The sequence below is a fragment of the Molothrus aeneus genome, chromosome 13 (genome assembly GCF_037042795.1).
Source record: "Molothrus aeneus isolate 106 chromosome 13, BPBGC_Maene_1.0, whole genome shotgun sequence".
Classification (NCBI taxonomy): Eukaryota; Metazoa; Chordata; class Aves; order Passeriformes; family Icteridae; genus Molothrus; species Molothrus aeneus.
The window spans coordinates 7360727-7374941 of NC_089658.1; the positions used below are offsets into that span (position 1 = coordinate 7360727).

Genomic DNA, 14215 nt, shown 5'->3' on the forward strand with positions numbered 1-14215 from the left:
CTACATTATAAATTAACTGATAAGGACTTGGTCATCTCCTTTCCCTATCAAGAATACCTTGAGTGTTCTATTTGCCTGCTCTGTATCAGTACTTCAAAAGGACACTTGTTCCAAGGGCTACGATAATCATTTCCCAGAGGGATCATGCCCAAATCCTCCTTGCTCTGAGACAAGAAGAGGCATTTTGAAATGTGTTGTTTAAAAAGCTGTGTATAAGCAATGATTAATTCTGACTGAAAAAAAAATCTCCTTGATTCTATTTCAAATTGCTTTGAAAAATTAAAACCGTCTTTCCTGCTACATATGTATAGATGATTCTCTACATATGTAGAGAATGATGATGAAGTGCCTGTGTCTAAGAGGCCCTGCTCAAAGGGTCTTGGTTCTTGCACCAAAAGCATAACTAAAATCTGCCATGACAAGGATTAATTGTGGACAGCAAAACTAACACAGGGGCCTAAAATGGCTGTCTCTGAAAAAGCAAAATAGCAGATCTCAGTGCTTACTAATAAGGAATTGCTGGAGACCTGTTATGAATTATCTGAGATTAACTTTTTATCAAAAACAGTAGCTGTATAATAATAGGAGGATATTTGCATTTCCCTTTGCTTTTGGCAGAGGTAAAACTCTATAATCATTAATAAATATCATTTTACAGCATGCACAGCTTTGCATTCTTATCAGTCAAGCCTGGTTTTTAGGAGTACCTTCTTGTAGGATTACTTTTTATGCCAGCCAGACCTGAAGATACATGGACATTTCTTGGATGGTGTGCTATTAAGTGTAGTTTGGTATTATCAGTAATTAATTCCCAGTGACAAAACTTTCAAGATCATTGGAAGCCAGTCAGTGGACCAAGGATAGCACATTGAAAATTTGAACATTAAAAACACCTCAGAAGTAATTCAAACCAACTAATAACAGCAATTATTTACTATTCCCATTTTCCTAATGATATAAGAGAGAAACATTATAAGAAGGAGCATCTTGTATGAAACTGAGATGTGAGAAGATGGGACTGCATTAGTGATGCTCACACACCATATCAGAACACAGCTTCTCCTGGTCTTAGCAATGTTTTAGGCACTGTCAAAGAGGATATAGCACATACTACTTCATACACATATGGAAAAGGATACTCTCAAGGTATTTAAAGAAGAAAAGCCCAAATATGTAATCCCTGGAAAGTTCTTACTTGTCTAACATTGCCATAACATGCGTTGAGCTGTTAGCAAAAATACCCATAAGTAGTGTGTTAAACATGGGATCACTGGTGGATAATTAATCTGGGAGCAGTTGGCTGGAGCTCATCACTTCAGGGTTTCTGTTCTGGCAGCTCTCCTCCCCCTCAAGCTGAAAATAGAGAGAAAAAGATGACATCTGAGTCGTGGTGATTCAGACAAGTGTTTACCATTTCATTCAAATGCATATGCACAAAATGAGTATGACATTCCACCTCCACTATAGTTGCTCTTCCTACTATGCAGGTTTGCTCATCAAGACAGAGATCTTTCCAAAAGAAATTGCTTGTAAACTGTTATACAAGTCACAAAAATTAGGAAAAACATTTTTTATATCTTTCTCTTCTACCCTGTGAGAGTTGGAGAGCTCAGCATCTTTCCTGGGAGGCAGGGAAGAAGGGAGCTGGCCCAGAGCAGGTGTTGGTACCTGGGGAACACAGGCCCACGCTTGGAGAGCAGTGTGAAATTTTGTCTGCAGGTTGTCCTGGAAAGGAGCTACTTGAGGAGAGAATTTCTGGTTCACATCTGGTCTGTCCCTAGGTGATGGTCACACCTTGCTGTCATCCTGCAGGAGCAAATAGAGCTGCAGGGCTTGAGACTGCTGGAGGCAGTGGCTTGGCTGCAGGCAAAGCACATGTCTCCAAACAAGGATATGTTGCTTTTAAGGGAAAGAAGAAAAGCTAAGGAAAACAGAACCTGTGACTTTGGAGAACTGAGAGTGAAAAGGAGTAGGAAGGGGCTGATGAAAACCTGCAAATGAGCTAAAAGCAGCCCAGTTGCAATGCAATGCAGAGACAGCTGCCAGCCTGGAGTGACTACCAGACTGAAGAACTTGCCTACAAAATATAAATATAAGCCTTCATGTTTGGATCAGTTTTGCATCTCGTTGTCATGGTGTTTGAAATCAGTATTAATTGCCAGGATCTGGCCAGCATTTAACAGTAAAGCCAACAAGAATGTTAAGTCTTGGGCTCTTAACTACATCTCTGCATTAGTCTCTTTACTGAGACATTGCCTTAATAGTAAGAAATTGAGATTATTAGACTGCCAATAGGTGTTTACTTCTCTTAGTCATAGCAATGACTCATGACCAATATAATGTTTTTCTATTCATTCCCTGTTGTACACAGTTTTCCATTTACCTATCACTGTGACATTGTGAGTGGTTCGTAGCATTTTCTATTGTATGACTCAGTAGAACAAAAGACAATAGGACAAAAATCTGTTTCTGCCATTTGCATCTGTTTTTTGTTGTTGTTTTGTTTTGTTTTTATTTGTGGGGTTTTTTGGGTTTTTTTTGTTTTGGTTTGGTTTTTTTGGGAGTGGTTTGTTGGGTTTTTGTTTGTTTGTTTGGGTTTTTTGTTTTGTTTTGTTTAGTTGCAGTTAAAATTACTTCTATTCCTTTGGTTTAAAGGAAGAACAGCAAAGATAATGTATCCAGTTTGATTTAAAATCCTCTTTAGCAAAAGTGTATCCTACATTTAATAAGTTAAAACATACTTTGCTCTTACTTGATGTCCTAGCTTTTATCACTTAACCATCACTATAGTTAACATATATTCTTAAGTCAAAGGCTATTGTGATAATCCTTTGGAATTCTGAAACAAATGTCCTTTATCCACATAATTTCCTCCTTTAAAAGCAAACACTGCTCTGTTGAGTTTTTTCTCAAAGTAATTCAGTATTATGGTGTACAGATTCTCTTTGGCCTAGGAAAAGCATTTATGATAAAGAAAGACACAAACCATATTAGCATAAATGTATATAAAATTCAAACCACAAATTGGATCTATGAGGATGAATGCCTTCAGCTTAGAGGTGGAATTTTTTTAAAACTTTGTAAATTTTTGATCTTTCATGGGACTGAAGGTTAATTTAGGTGGCAAGAGAAGTCAAATTTGTTACCAGATAAGAACTCACTATTGGGATGGACTAATGAGATAAAATATTAACAGATTTTTAATGGTATGGATATACAAAGTGTTCCATTGCACTTAGATGATCCAAATTCAGGTTATTCTCTGCAACTGAAAATCAATTATTTGCTTTCAGAATATCTCTCTTCCACTAACAGTTTGTAATAACATAACACCATAAAATATTAAATGCTGGAGATATATATCTAACATAAGAACTGAATGTTTGTTAACAAACATATTGTGGTTTATGTTCCCCTATTTTTAAGTTAAAGAATAATGTGGGTGAAGTGATAGATATCTTGCTGGAATATTGGAGATAACTATTGATCCTACTGAAAATGCACATAGACCTTACCTTAATATATGGATGCCTCTGGGTATCAAACCCAGAAACACAAGTTCTGTGTTTCAGATGTGTTCATAGCAGGTCATCTGTTTATGGATTTGGGCATTGACTAACTAACTCCTATTCTCAGTCAGTGGTCTTTCCACACAAAAAATGAGTCAGGGCTGTGTTACTCTGCTACTTAAGAAATGTAATATAACAAAATGAGTATGTTAATGTCCTGTTGTAAGTTTCAAAAGGGCATTATTTTAAATTTCAAAGTTATTGAAATTACACAGTACTTAAAATTTAATGTTTGAGTTTTGATGTCCTACAGAAAAGCCCAACAAATAATGCACTAATAAAATATTCACAATTAAGCCTTTATTAAACAGGGCTTTGGGATGCTTTTCTTATAGCCCTTACTGTACAGAAAAGCTGAGACTGAGACTGCAGAAAGGCAGGCAGATAGTGACAATAATGTGTAGTAAGATATTTATAGGGAGAAAGAAAAGAATACTTTTAATAGACTACAATTATGAAAAAAAAATTAACAAAAAACCTCAGCTGTGAGCTTTTGGGGCTCTAATCCTTTTTCTTTGACTTGCTTTTTACACTCTAGCAGAGTATGAGACAGCACTGCAAAACCTAGTGTTGGTGTTTGACAGCCACAAACCCACATGCTTTTTCTAGCAACCTGTAACAACAATTTACTAATCATCATTATAGTCAATCCCAGAAAAACCTGGACCTGGAAGTCATGCCTGCTGTAACTTAGGCAGATTTTCCTTCCTTGGCTGTTACTTAGAAACTTCAATTGGGACACTCCTCTAAACTTGTGCTGGAAGACTGATGTAGGTAAAGCTGAGCCAAAGGAATTGGAAACTTTGGGTGTCCAGAGGGTCTATTCAGAAACAGAAGAGGGCTGTTTATTTTGAAATACCCAAAAACTTTTCTGGGTCTTATTTTCCAAACTGTCTTGGTTGGTCTTACAACACACATTGTTTCCCCAAGTAAATCTACCAATTCATGAATCCACTTTCCCAAATGCCACTTTGTCTGTTTGTAAGACACTCACCTGAATTTTCATAGCTAACACCCTACACTGATTTTGGGACATGCACAAACTGATGTTGATACTGAGATTGCATTTCCTTGGAGCATCTGGTTGGCCTCTGGAAGGAGAATGAGTGTGTGTGCTAATGGGCACAGGTTTGCCTGAGTCTTTCTGAGGAGGTGTTACCTGCGTGTTCTGTGGTCTGCTTGGGGCACAGTCCAAAGAGCTGAGCCTGCGTCTGTGTTTGTTTTGGAAAGGGGAGAGTTTCTCATCAGATGATGATGGCAGAAATAGGTCACCCAGGGCGTGAGGGGCCAGGTTGGATCAGTTGAAAGGTGATCAAAGACCCTGATTCCTTGCCAGTACAGGTGCTGCTACATTTGTTTGTTGTTAGTGACCAGTGATTTTCAGTATGTACATCCTAAGGGGGAGGTATGTTCTCTGCACTCCCAGACTGTGCAGTGCCTGGAGGAGTTTGGCCTAGGCTAGTAGTAAGGCTTATGGTTACAAAGCTCAAACTAAACCATTGTATTTACAGCTTTTTCAGCACAGCTCTTGCTGTTGTCCTCTGCCTGCTGGAAAGGTGGATGGTCAGGGAGGGATTCCTGAGGGATTGAGTCACAGGCTTGCGTGAGGGGCAAGCAGGTTTTTTTCTCAATAAAAGTCTTGACAATCCCATTGTTTTGATTTCAGACATAGTTTTTACCGTTTATTTTTTTCTGTTCCTCTGGTATTCTCCTCACTTGGATGTTATGTCAGGTCATCTCCTCACACAGCTGGGACTTCCTCCTCAGAGCACCCTGGAAGGCAGCACTGCCTCATCCTGGTGGGGAAAGTCCTTTTTTCCTCTCAGTTTTCCCTAAATTTTTGCTATTTCAGGTTCCCTGAATATGAGGGGTTAGGCAAGAGCTCCATGGCTTGGGCCTGGCCCTCAGAGGTGCAAAAATAATCTCAAGCTGCAGCAGGAGAGGTTTAAGTTAGACATTCGGAAGAATCATAAAAAGGGTGATTAGATACTGCCCAGGGAGGTTGGTAGAGTCACCGTCCCTGGAGGTGTTTAAGGAAAGACTGGTCACTTGGTGCCATGTTTTAGTTGACACGATGGCGTTCGATCGTAGGTTGTACCCGATGATCTTAGGGGTCTTTCTCAACATAATCGATTCTGTGATTCTGGAAAGAAAGACCTCGACAGCGTAAAACACCAGGAAAATTTTTAGAAAGGCGGCTTTATCCCGCCGCGGCCCTGGGTAGGGCTGCCGAGGAGGGCAGGGCGGAGCACGGCGCGGCTCCCACGGCGCCCTGAGGGGCGTTGGGGCTGAGGGCGGCGGCCACGCGCCCCCTCAGGCTGCCCGCGCGGCGCGTGTCTCCAGGCGGGGCGCGGAGCGAGAGCCAATCGGAAGGCGCCGCCGGGACCCGGGTGGGCGTGGCCGAGACTCCGCGCTCCAATCAGACGATGGGGAGAGGCGCGGGGCGGAGCCTGGGGCCGGCGCAGGGCGGGGCCCTGGGCGGGGCGTAGGTAAACACGGCGGCGGGGGGCGCGCGCCGTGCGGCCATGGCGGCGTCTCCTGCGGAGGTGCTCGGGCTGCCGGGCGAGGAGGTGAGCGAGGCCCCGGGCCGCCCCCCGCGCCTCTCGCTGCCCTCTCCGCGGAGCCGGGCGGCGGCTTCTCCGCGGGGCTGAACCCCCTGCGGGGCGGCTATTCCCTGCGGACTTGCCGCCGTGTGGCGCGGGGCGGGGGAGCGGGGTGAGGTGATGAGGGGGGTTCCGGCGGGATCGGCGCCCCGGTGCCGGCTGCCCTGAGCCCCGGCCCGCCGTAAGGTGGCGGCTGCCGCGCCGTCTAGCACCGGCATTCCTGGCTTCTCCCATTGGAAGCTGTGGAGCCTCCTCTATGGACGGAGGGATCCGCGTGCGCTCGCAACTTCCTCGTGACGGAGTGAAGCGGGATTTCTTCTCCCCCCACCTCTCTCTTCCCGGTACCGGAGAATCGCGCCTTTGTTCCGGGCTTTGCCACAGGCGGTGTGACAGAGCCGTGCGTGGATTAGAGCGGTGCCTGAGCCAAGGGGCTCATCCTAGCATTGCCTTTAGCGGGAGTGTGAAAACCTGTCTTCGCGTCGGTGTTTTTTTGCAATAAACGCGTGGGTGACTGAAAGTGACTCCTGCAGTGGCCTCTGTCCTCAGGTCGTAGTTCCTGAGCACGTGGGTCTTTGGAAGGTGGCTGTGGCTGTACCTGTTACAGGGTGTAAGTGACAGACAGGTGGGGGTGGCTGTTGCATTGTAACCGAGGCTTGTGCGTGGGCCGGAATATTGTGGAACTTTATCAAGAAGAAGGAGAGTCAGGGTTTTTTTTAAATTGCAGATGCAGGAAGACTAAAGCAGTACCTCTGAAAGCTGTTTGGTGACCTGTGTGAAATGTCAGTAATGTTGTCTTTGAGCCAACAGGATATTTTACCAAGATTGTCTTTGATCAGGTCTTTTTTGTGTTCAGGCAGTGATGAGCTCTGTGTCAATGCGTACTTGTTGCATCCATAATAGGAATTCGGTTTGTTAAAGCTCTAAAATACTTTTCCTTTTCTTGTTAGCATAGCTCTCTTTCTCAAGTTGTGCTTTATTTCTGGAGAAGTAACTTAAAAAGCTCTTGAATCGCTTTTTTTTCTTTATATTTGAATTACCTAGGATTTCTAATACAAAATTAGCACTCCATACTGCAAGGGTTGCATAACACTTCCTATTGCAAGATCCTGTTTTCATTTGCTGGTAACTTTCTGAGGCTATGTAGTTGTACTAAAAGATTCCATGCCTTAGGCTCTCTACTTTTACATTGTTAAGCTTTGTTCAGTTTAGCTGCTTTGTAGCCTCCATTGCTATGGTGAAAATGTTTTGAAATCTGCTTTAAATTTAACAATTCTGATCTTCCCTCAATCTTTTTGAGCATAAATATGTTCCTTTGGAACTGGGGGAAGGGGGGAAAAAGCATGTACAAAATCCATTAGATCAAACTTCTTCTGTAATCCAAAAGCTTAGCCAAACTTTTTCAAGTGACATATGTGAAAAGCGCAGTTTGTTTATGCTCAGAGACTTTAATATTCAGCGAGTACATACTGATTTGTGTGTAAAGAGTGTGTAAAGTTATCTTCATAGTTTTTGTGTGAGATTCTGCATGCCCAAATGACCAAACAAATGATCTTAGGGTTACAAGAAAACTGCTCTGCTAGCTGCTCTTGCCTAGGATACAAGAATGGAAAATTCTTTTGTCTTAACAGAGTTTAAGTCTGGGAGATTGTGTACATAGAAGCACAAGAAAAACACGGTCAGAAACCCAAGTCATATTGAAAGTATCATCAAGGACTTTTCTGTTGTCCCCCCCACGTTGTTTTGCAGTCTTGTCATAGTTTGTCTGCACGCTCCTGCTTTCCCAGGGCTGCTCTGGGGCCTGTTCTGCAAGATGGATTTGCTTTGGGTGTAAATCAGAATTGTCTAACAAAAGAAAGCAATGTTATCTGCAAAACCTCTTGTTGCAGCTTTTGGATATGATCCTGTGGTAAATATAATAATTATAAATAAATTGTCATTCAGGAAGGCACGTGAGGAGAACTTGGTGTAATTGTTGAGGCAGTTGAATGCAGTATTAGTGTGGATTCCATCACAGCTCAGGTTAGGCATTTATGACAGATTTCTTTGTTAATGGTGTAATAATCACTTGGATTCAATAAAGGATTGCTAATATGATGTTGCTGACACAAAAAGAAGCTGAGATAAAAAAGAACATGTAATTGAGTTTATTGTGTATACAGTGGGTTTGTGTATATGCTGTATGTAAGTTGAGTTGCAGTGCCTGAATCTAGCAGGTGCAGTTTTCCTTAATTTCTCTGGTTCAGTTTTTCTTCTGTCAAAGTATCCTGTCACCCACAGGACTTAAGGCTTAGTTGACTATTGAAATAATGAGCACTAGTAAGGTCAACATGGAAAAAACAATAGTTCTGTATTCAGAGCAAGGTCTTAGCAGTAGAAATCTCAGATGGGATGGAAATAAGAACAACATGTTGCTTTTTATCACCCTAGTAACTTTTTTTAAAGGGGAAAGGAACGCGATAAAATGTACTTCCTCCTTCCCAGCAGGCCGGACTCCTCTCGCAGCGCTCTCTGCCGCAGGCTCCCTGGAGCCATGGGGGAGCGTTCCCTGCTGCAGCCTGCGGCGTGCCCGTGCTGGGCGAGCCCCTGCCCTGCCCTGCCCTGCCCGCTCGGGGTGCATCTTCCTCTGAATGCAGGGCAGCTGTTGGTTCGCACCCACAGGAGCCCGCTGACAGTGCTGCTGCTGCTTGCCTTTGTCACTCCAGGGTTTTGGAAGAGGGGCTTTTCGAGTTAGTGTGGGGTTATCGACAGAGAACCCACCTCAGGCTCACTCGACTAGTGTTTGTCCGATGTAGGGGATGGCTGAGAATAGGTTTGTGATTACAGTAGCCCCTCAGAATGATACTTGACCTCATGGCAGGACATTCCTACAAAGGCGGTTGCCATGAGGGTCAAGAGGAGGATGACTCCAACGTTTCAGGTTTCTTTGAAAGTACAAAACTTTCAAGTTGTTAAGACTTGGATTTCTGTAGGTTAATCACTTTGATCAAGCATTTTCTAACGAGGTATTCACTTCCATTTACTGTGTTTTTGTGACAATTGACTGCAGTACTAAATACAGTATTTTCTATCCGTAATTGTGGAATGTTCTTTCAAAGATTGAAGGAAGAATTATTGGTCTCTTGGCCAATGCATTGTTATTTCTTTGGTTACAGAAGGAATAATTTTTTTTCCAGTGGTTCGATGTGTTAAAAATGTAATTTTTAGAGAGTTGTCTGGTATCTATTTCTGTTTTCTATTATAATACCTGCTTGCACTGTAGGGCTTTAGAATGGCATTCAATAAAACAACACTGATTGTCTATATACATGTGTTACACAGTTTAATGTACAGATGTCTGTGTGTCAGCTTCCTACACTCCCAGCCTGAATCAAGGACTTCTTATTTTGTTGAGCTCTTTTTATGTTGCCCAGATAACATTCTGAGTTAGATAGGTTTTTAGATCTTTTGTATCTATTATGTGCAGTTGCTTTCAGGGATGAAACTAGAAATGGGAACTTCTCACAGGCAAAAATACACTTCTACGTGCATGCATTTGCCATTTCAGCTTGCTCAGTCACTTGAGACCTGTCCTGTGTAGAACAAGCATTCTTGTTTACTGCAGGTTGCCTAAGATTTCTCATAGGCATATGGTATTTCATTCTGGAAAGCTTTAGATGTATTATTATGTTCCTTTAGGACCTACTGCTGGAGTAGGTTGTTTGTGGTTATTTAGCTTGTAGTTGGTGAGCTAAATGTCCAGGATACATGGTTTGTCTTCTCAGCTTCTGCACACCTTACCCCACAACTCTTCCCATATTGCTGAAGGTGATGCTGATGAGTAGAAACATTTCAGACATGACTTCAGAGACTGGCATGGACTAATCTTTTGGATTGCCTCTGACAAAACCAGTAATGTTGTTTGGCTCCTTTGTGCCTGAGCTGGAGCAGCCCCGTGCTTCCATTCCTGTTCAAAGCCTGTGGTCTCCCCAGTGCCTCTGTACAAGGTATATGCTATATCTGACTGTTCTTATACAGGCACTCAAACAGAAAAAACAGACATTCGTGTCTCTGGGCTTTAGAAAGGCTCTCAGTTTTTTTCTAGGCTGTGAAGGACTTTACCATTGCAAGGCTTGGCCTAGGATCCCACATATCTTGATTAGTTGAGACTCTTGTAGAAATAGTGAAGCTTGCTGGCCTGTAGTCTTGAGAGGTTTCCTGATTTTGTTAGGAGTTTGCTTGCATTTTTTTGAACAGCAGTGTAATTTGTGTGGATCTGGTGGTTCCCAGAAGCTATTTTATGTCCCTCTGTTTGTTTTGTGTTGGTTTTTTAAAGCCTTTCCTTTACACGGAACTAATAAACACTGAGTGGGACTGTTATGGATACTGGGTTGCACATAGTGAAAAACTGTTTGGGGATTGGTTGGGGGGGTTTTGGATTTTTTAAAATTCTGTTGACAAATTGGGAACTCCATTAGTGGACTTCTGTTGTCTTGAATCCCTTCTTTAATTTGTAGTCAAATGCAGCTGTTAAATACAATCTGTAGTAACAGCCAGCATTTCTTAATGGATGAGACTTTTGTATTTATGAGCACAAAATGCTCACATGGTACAATTAAATTCTTCTAGTGAATTCCTAAGACTGATCTGTAACTGATGGAGGAAGTTAATGACTTTCATTCTGTTTAAAAGACCAATTAATGTAGTTTTGTAATAGGAATCTTTGTGAATCTAAAACTGTTTTGAAATTTCTTCAAAGAAAAATGGTTCAACTCTGTTGGTCACTATAGAGGGGACAGTGTTCTCTGGGCTGTGAAGCAATGGTCAGATGGGAAAGTCTCCTTCCCATTTTCCATCTCCTGGTGAAATGAAGTAATGATGCCAAAAAGGACTTGCTATCATTTGGATGTCACCTAACATCTATGGCTGCCTCTCTTGAGAGGTCTGATTATTGCAGGAAGTTCTTTTCTCCACCTGAGGCTCCCCATTCTGTGGGAAATGCTTTCTTTCAAATGAGTACTCTATGCAGACATGATATGAATCTTAGGAAAGCTTTAATATATAGTTCCTGATATTGCCAGAATCTTTAAAGCTGATGCTGCTGTACTGTTTTATTGTTGTAATAAGCTTTGGTGCTCTTATCTTGGCTTCAGTGGTAGTTGATTCTTGACCTATCTAACAGGAACAAAAGAATAACAGGATGTTATTGCCTAGAGGAATTGTTTACTACCAAGTGTTCCCTGTTAGACCACTCAGTCATTTTTATATTGGTTTCCTCAAAAAAAAGCTATCTAGTAGTCCAGCAGATACTACCATTTTATGTTTTACATTAAATTAACCATCCTGGCTTTGGCTATAGTCATCAGCATGTCACCATTTCTTGATCTGTGCCTTTTTTCTCACTCTTTCTTCCTGCTCATATTTGTCTTCTGTCTTCTGCTCTCTCTTGGACTTCTGTCACTAAGGCAGGACTCATTCTCTCAGTTGTCTTTGGTGTTATTTTCCTACCATGTGAATTTGGAAAGTATGGGGTGAGGATGAACAGTTTGTTAATAGCTGTCCTTTGTAATTATTGACTGGAAATGACTGTAAGCCAGGCAAGACCATTCCAGTCTCAAGGTTGTGAACAAGTTTTGAACTCCTTATAAGGTTGAAATTTCTTTCCAAGTCCTGTTTTTGTGTCCAAAATGAACAGTTCAAGAATGCCTCATCTTGATGTATATTCATTGAACATAGGTAGTTTTGTAGTGACTTTTGTGGAATGAAACTGTCTTTTTCTGCAAGTGCCACTTGATTAGTTTGACACTTGTTTTGCTACTCTGAGAATACATAGTATTATTATTAAAAATTATTATTTTAAGGCATACATAAAAAGGATTTCTGTTTTATTATCTGTTCAAAGAATCACAGGCTGGAAAGCATTGCCTTTAAAGCTTGTCAGCATACTGGCTCAGAAACCTTCTATTTCATCCCTTGTTACACAGTAACAAGGGATGAAATAACATCTCTTAGTAAACAGATTCATTATTAGAGATGGTGAAAATGGTGTGGTTTAGTAGTCCCAGCTATTTTGACTAGCATCTTGAACATGTACTTTAGAATATACTAATATGATTAACAATAAAGTAATGATAAAACCAGGAAGTTGATAATAAGATAACTATCTTGCTGACTCAGCTCGGAAAAGGATGTTTTGTCTCACTTAATCAGACCAAGACGTTTTGAATAGCTTAGTCTCTGTACTGTGCCTTAACCTTATTCCCCTACCCTCTAACTTTAAAATACTATATAACCTCTAAAAACAATTTAAGCCTGAATTTGTTGAGAGGAGCCTAACAGATACAGACTGTGTGTAGCCACTCCCTGGCAGATTCAGTAGTTTAAACAATATTTCTTCTATTCACTGTTTTTACCTGATTCATGTTGGATTACTTACATTCTCAGAGGGAACAGCTTAACAGTTCAGTTTTGACATTATTATATTCTTTTTTTGTTTGTTTTTCTGCCTCCAGCCTCTGGAATGGCTGGCAGTCAGAAGTTGTCAAAAGAAGCTGAAGGTCCTTGTTCCGTCTGTACAAACAATCCGTGTGCAAGGCTGTGCCCAGAGCTGCTGCCTTTGAGGGCTGTTGTGTGCATGTCTGTGTTACAGAGCAGCTGGGTACAAGGGCACTAAACCTGGACAACTCCCTGTGTGTGCAAAGCAGCTGAGAATGCTCAGCTTCCTTAGCTGTACAGGCAGGATAAATTCAGATTGACCCATTCAGGTTAGTGTCAGGACTGCAGAAGCTTGGGTAGACATTTATATCCAGGAAGAGACTCTTGAGGAGATAAATTGGTCTGAGAGAGCAGTCTCTTAGATAAACAGCAGGGCTGCTAGGCATTGCTGGTGTGTTCCTGTTTACTGGCTAGGTGCCTGTCCCCTCCTCTGCCACCAGAACCACTGGAAGCATGGCAGTGGTGTAAAAGAGTAGCAAGGCAAGCTTGAAAGTGTCTGTAGTCATATGGAAGAGTAAAGGTACAGGCTGCAGCCTGTGTATTTTTTGGACTACAAAACCACTCATGTTGCAGCTGCTGTGAATCTACAGGAGTTACTGATCCACAGTTTCTTGTATGTGGCTCTGAAGGAGGCAAATAAATATCTCCTGGGCAAAGGTGAATGAAGAGGATGAGGTTCAAAAATTGCCTTTAAAACCATGAAATTTTGATTTTGAATCTGTTCCCGGTGGGTGCCAGAATCAGGTATCCAATGCTTTGTCTCCATGCAGAGCTTGCATGGCCTAATTTTTGTGTGCATGAAATGAGCTTCAAAAGGTCCTGGAGCTCTTTGACTGTTCAGTGCTTTGTGGGATCAGTGTATTTGTGGCAGCTTTTTTCAGCTGTGGCAGCAGTTGCTCAGTAATTCTGCCATCAGTGAGTGAGGAGGAGAGGTTGTAGGGTCACAGGGCTGTATCCTGTCAGCAGGCTTTGCCTCCTCAGGATGTGTGGGGTCACACCACAGTGGCTCCTTCCACTGTCAGGCCCTTCTGCCTGTGTTTGGATCAGGCTGGCTGAATTTCCCCTGATGCTCATTGCACGCTGGCCTGACCAGAGAACGGGGAACCTCCTATGTTGCGATTGTGTATTGCCCTTGCATGTTGGAAAGGAAGAAGTGGACCCTTCAGTGTCACCTATCAGTTTAAAAAAACCAACAAGGGGTGTGGTGGCTTTTGGCAGTGAGAGTGGTTAGTTGAAAAAGCGAAAGTGAAAATGGAGATCTGTTGGGAACATTGTTGTGAACAATTAAGGAATTTTTAAAATTGTTTCTGTTAATCTAGAAAGGTATTTCTACCTTTTCATACCTTCATGGTGGTTTGGTTAGTTGTTCTGCTCAGCTAACTAAAATGCTGTAGCTGTCCTAGTTTGGCACTGACCCCAAATAAATAATAGCCTTTCTTTCAGCAAGGCATGTTTCAATCAACCTTCAGCATGTCAGCATTGGGTTTGTGGCTTCTAGTTTCCTGAGGCTATGTGCAAAGCAATTTGTCTTTCTGTAAAATAGCTTTCATATCTCTATTATGATACAAGTAA

General features: G+C 42.0%; 1 protein-coding gene across 1 annotated transcript in view; it reads left to right on the top strand.

Annotated features, from left to right (window-relative positions):
• Positions 1-6083: 6083 nt before the first annotated feature.
• Positions 6084-14215, top strand: part of NEDD4 (NEDD4 E3 ubiquitin protein ligase) — a 51655-nt gene continuing 43523 nt past the window's right edge. Inside the window, exon 1 of the mRNA XM_066558660.1 lies at positions 6084-6139. Within this exon, the coding sequence (XP_066414757.1) occupies positions 6095-6139 (45 nt within the window). The 5' untranslated portion in view covers positions 6084-6094. The remainder of the gene's footprint in view (positions 6140-14215) is intronic.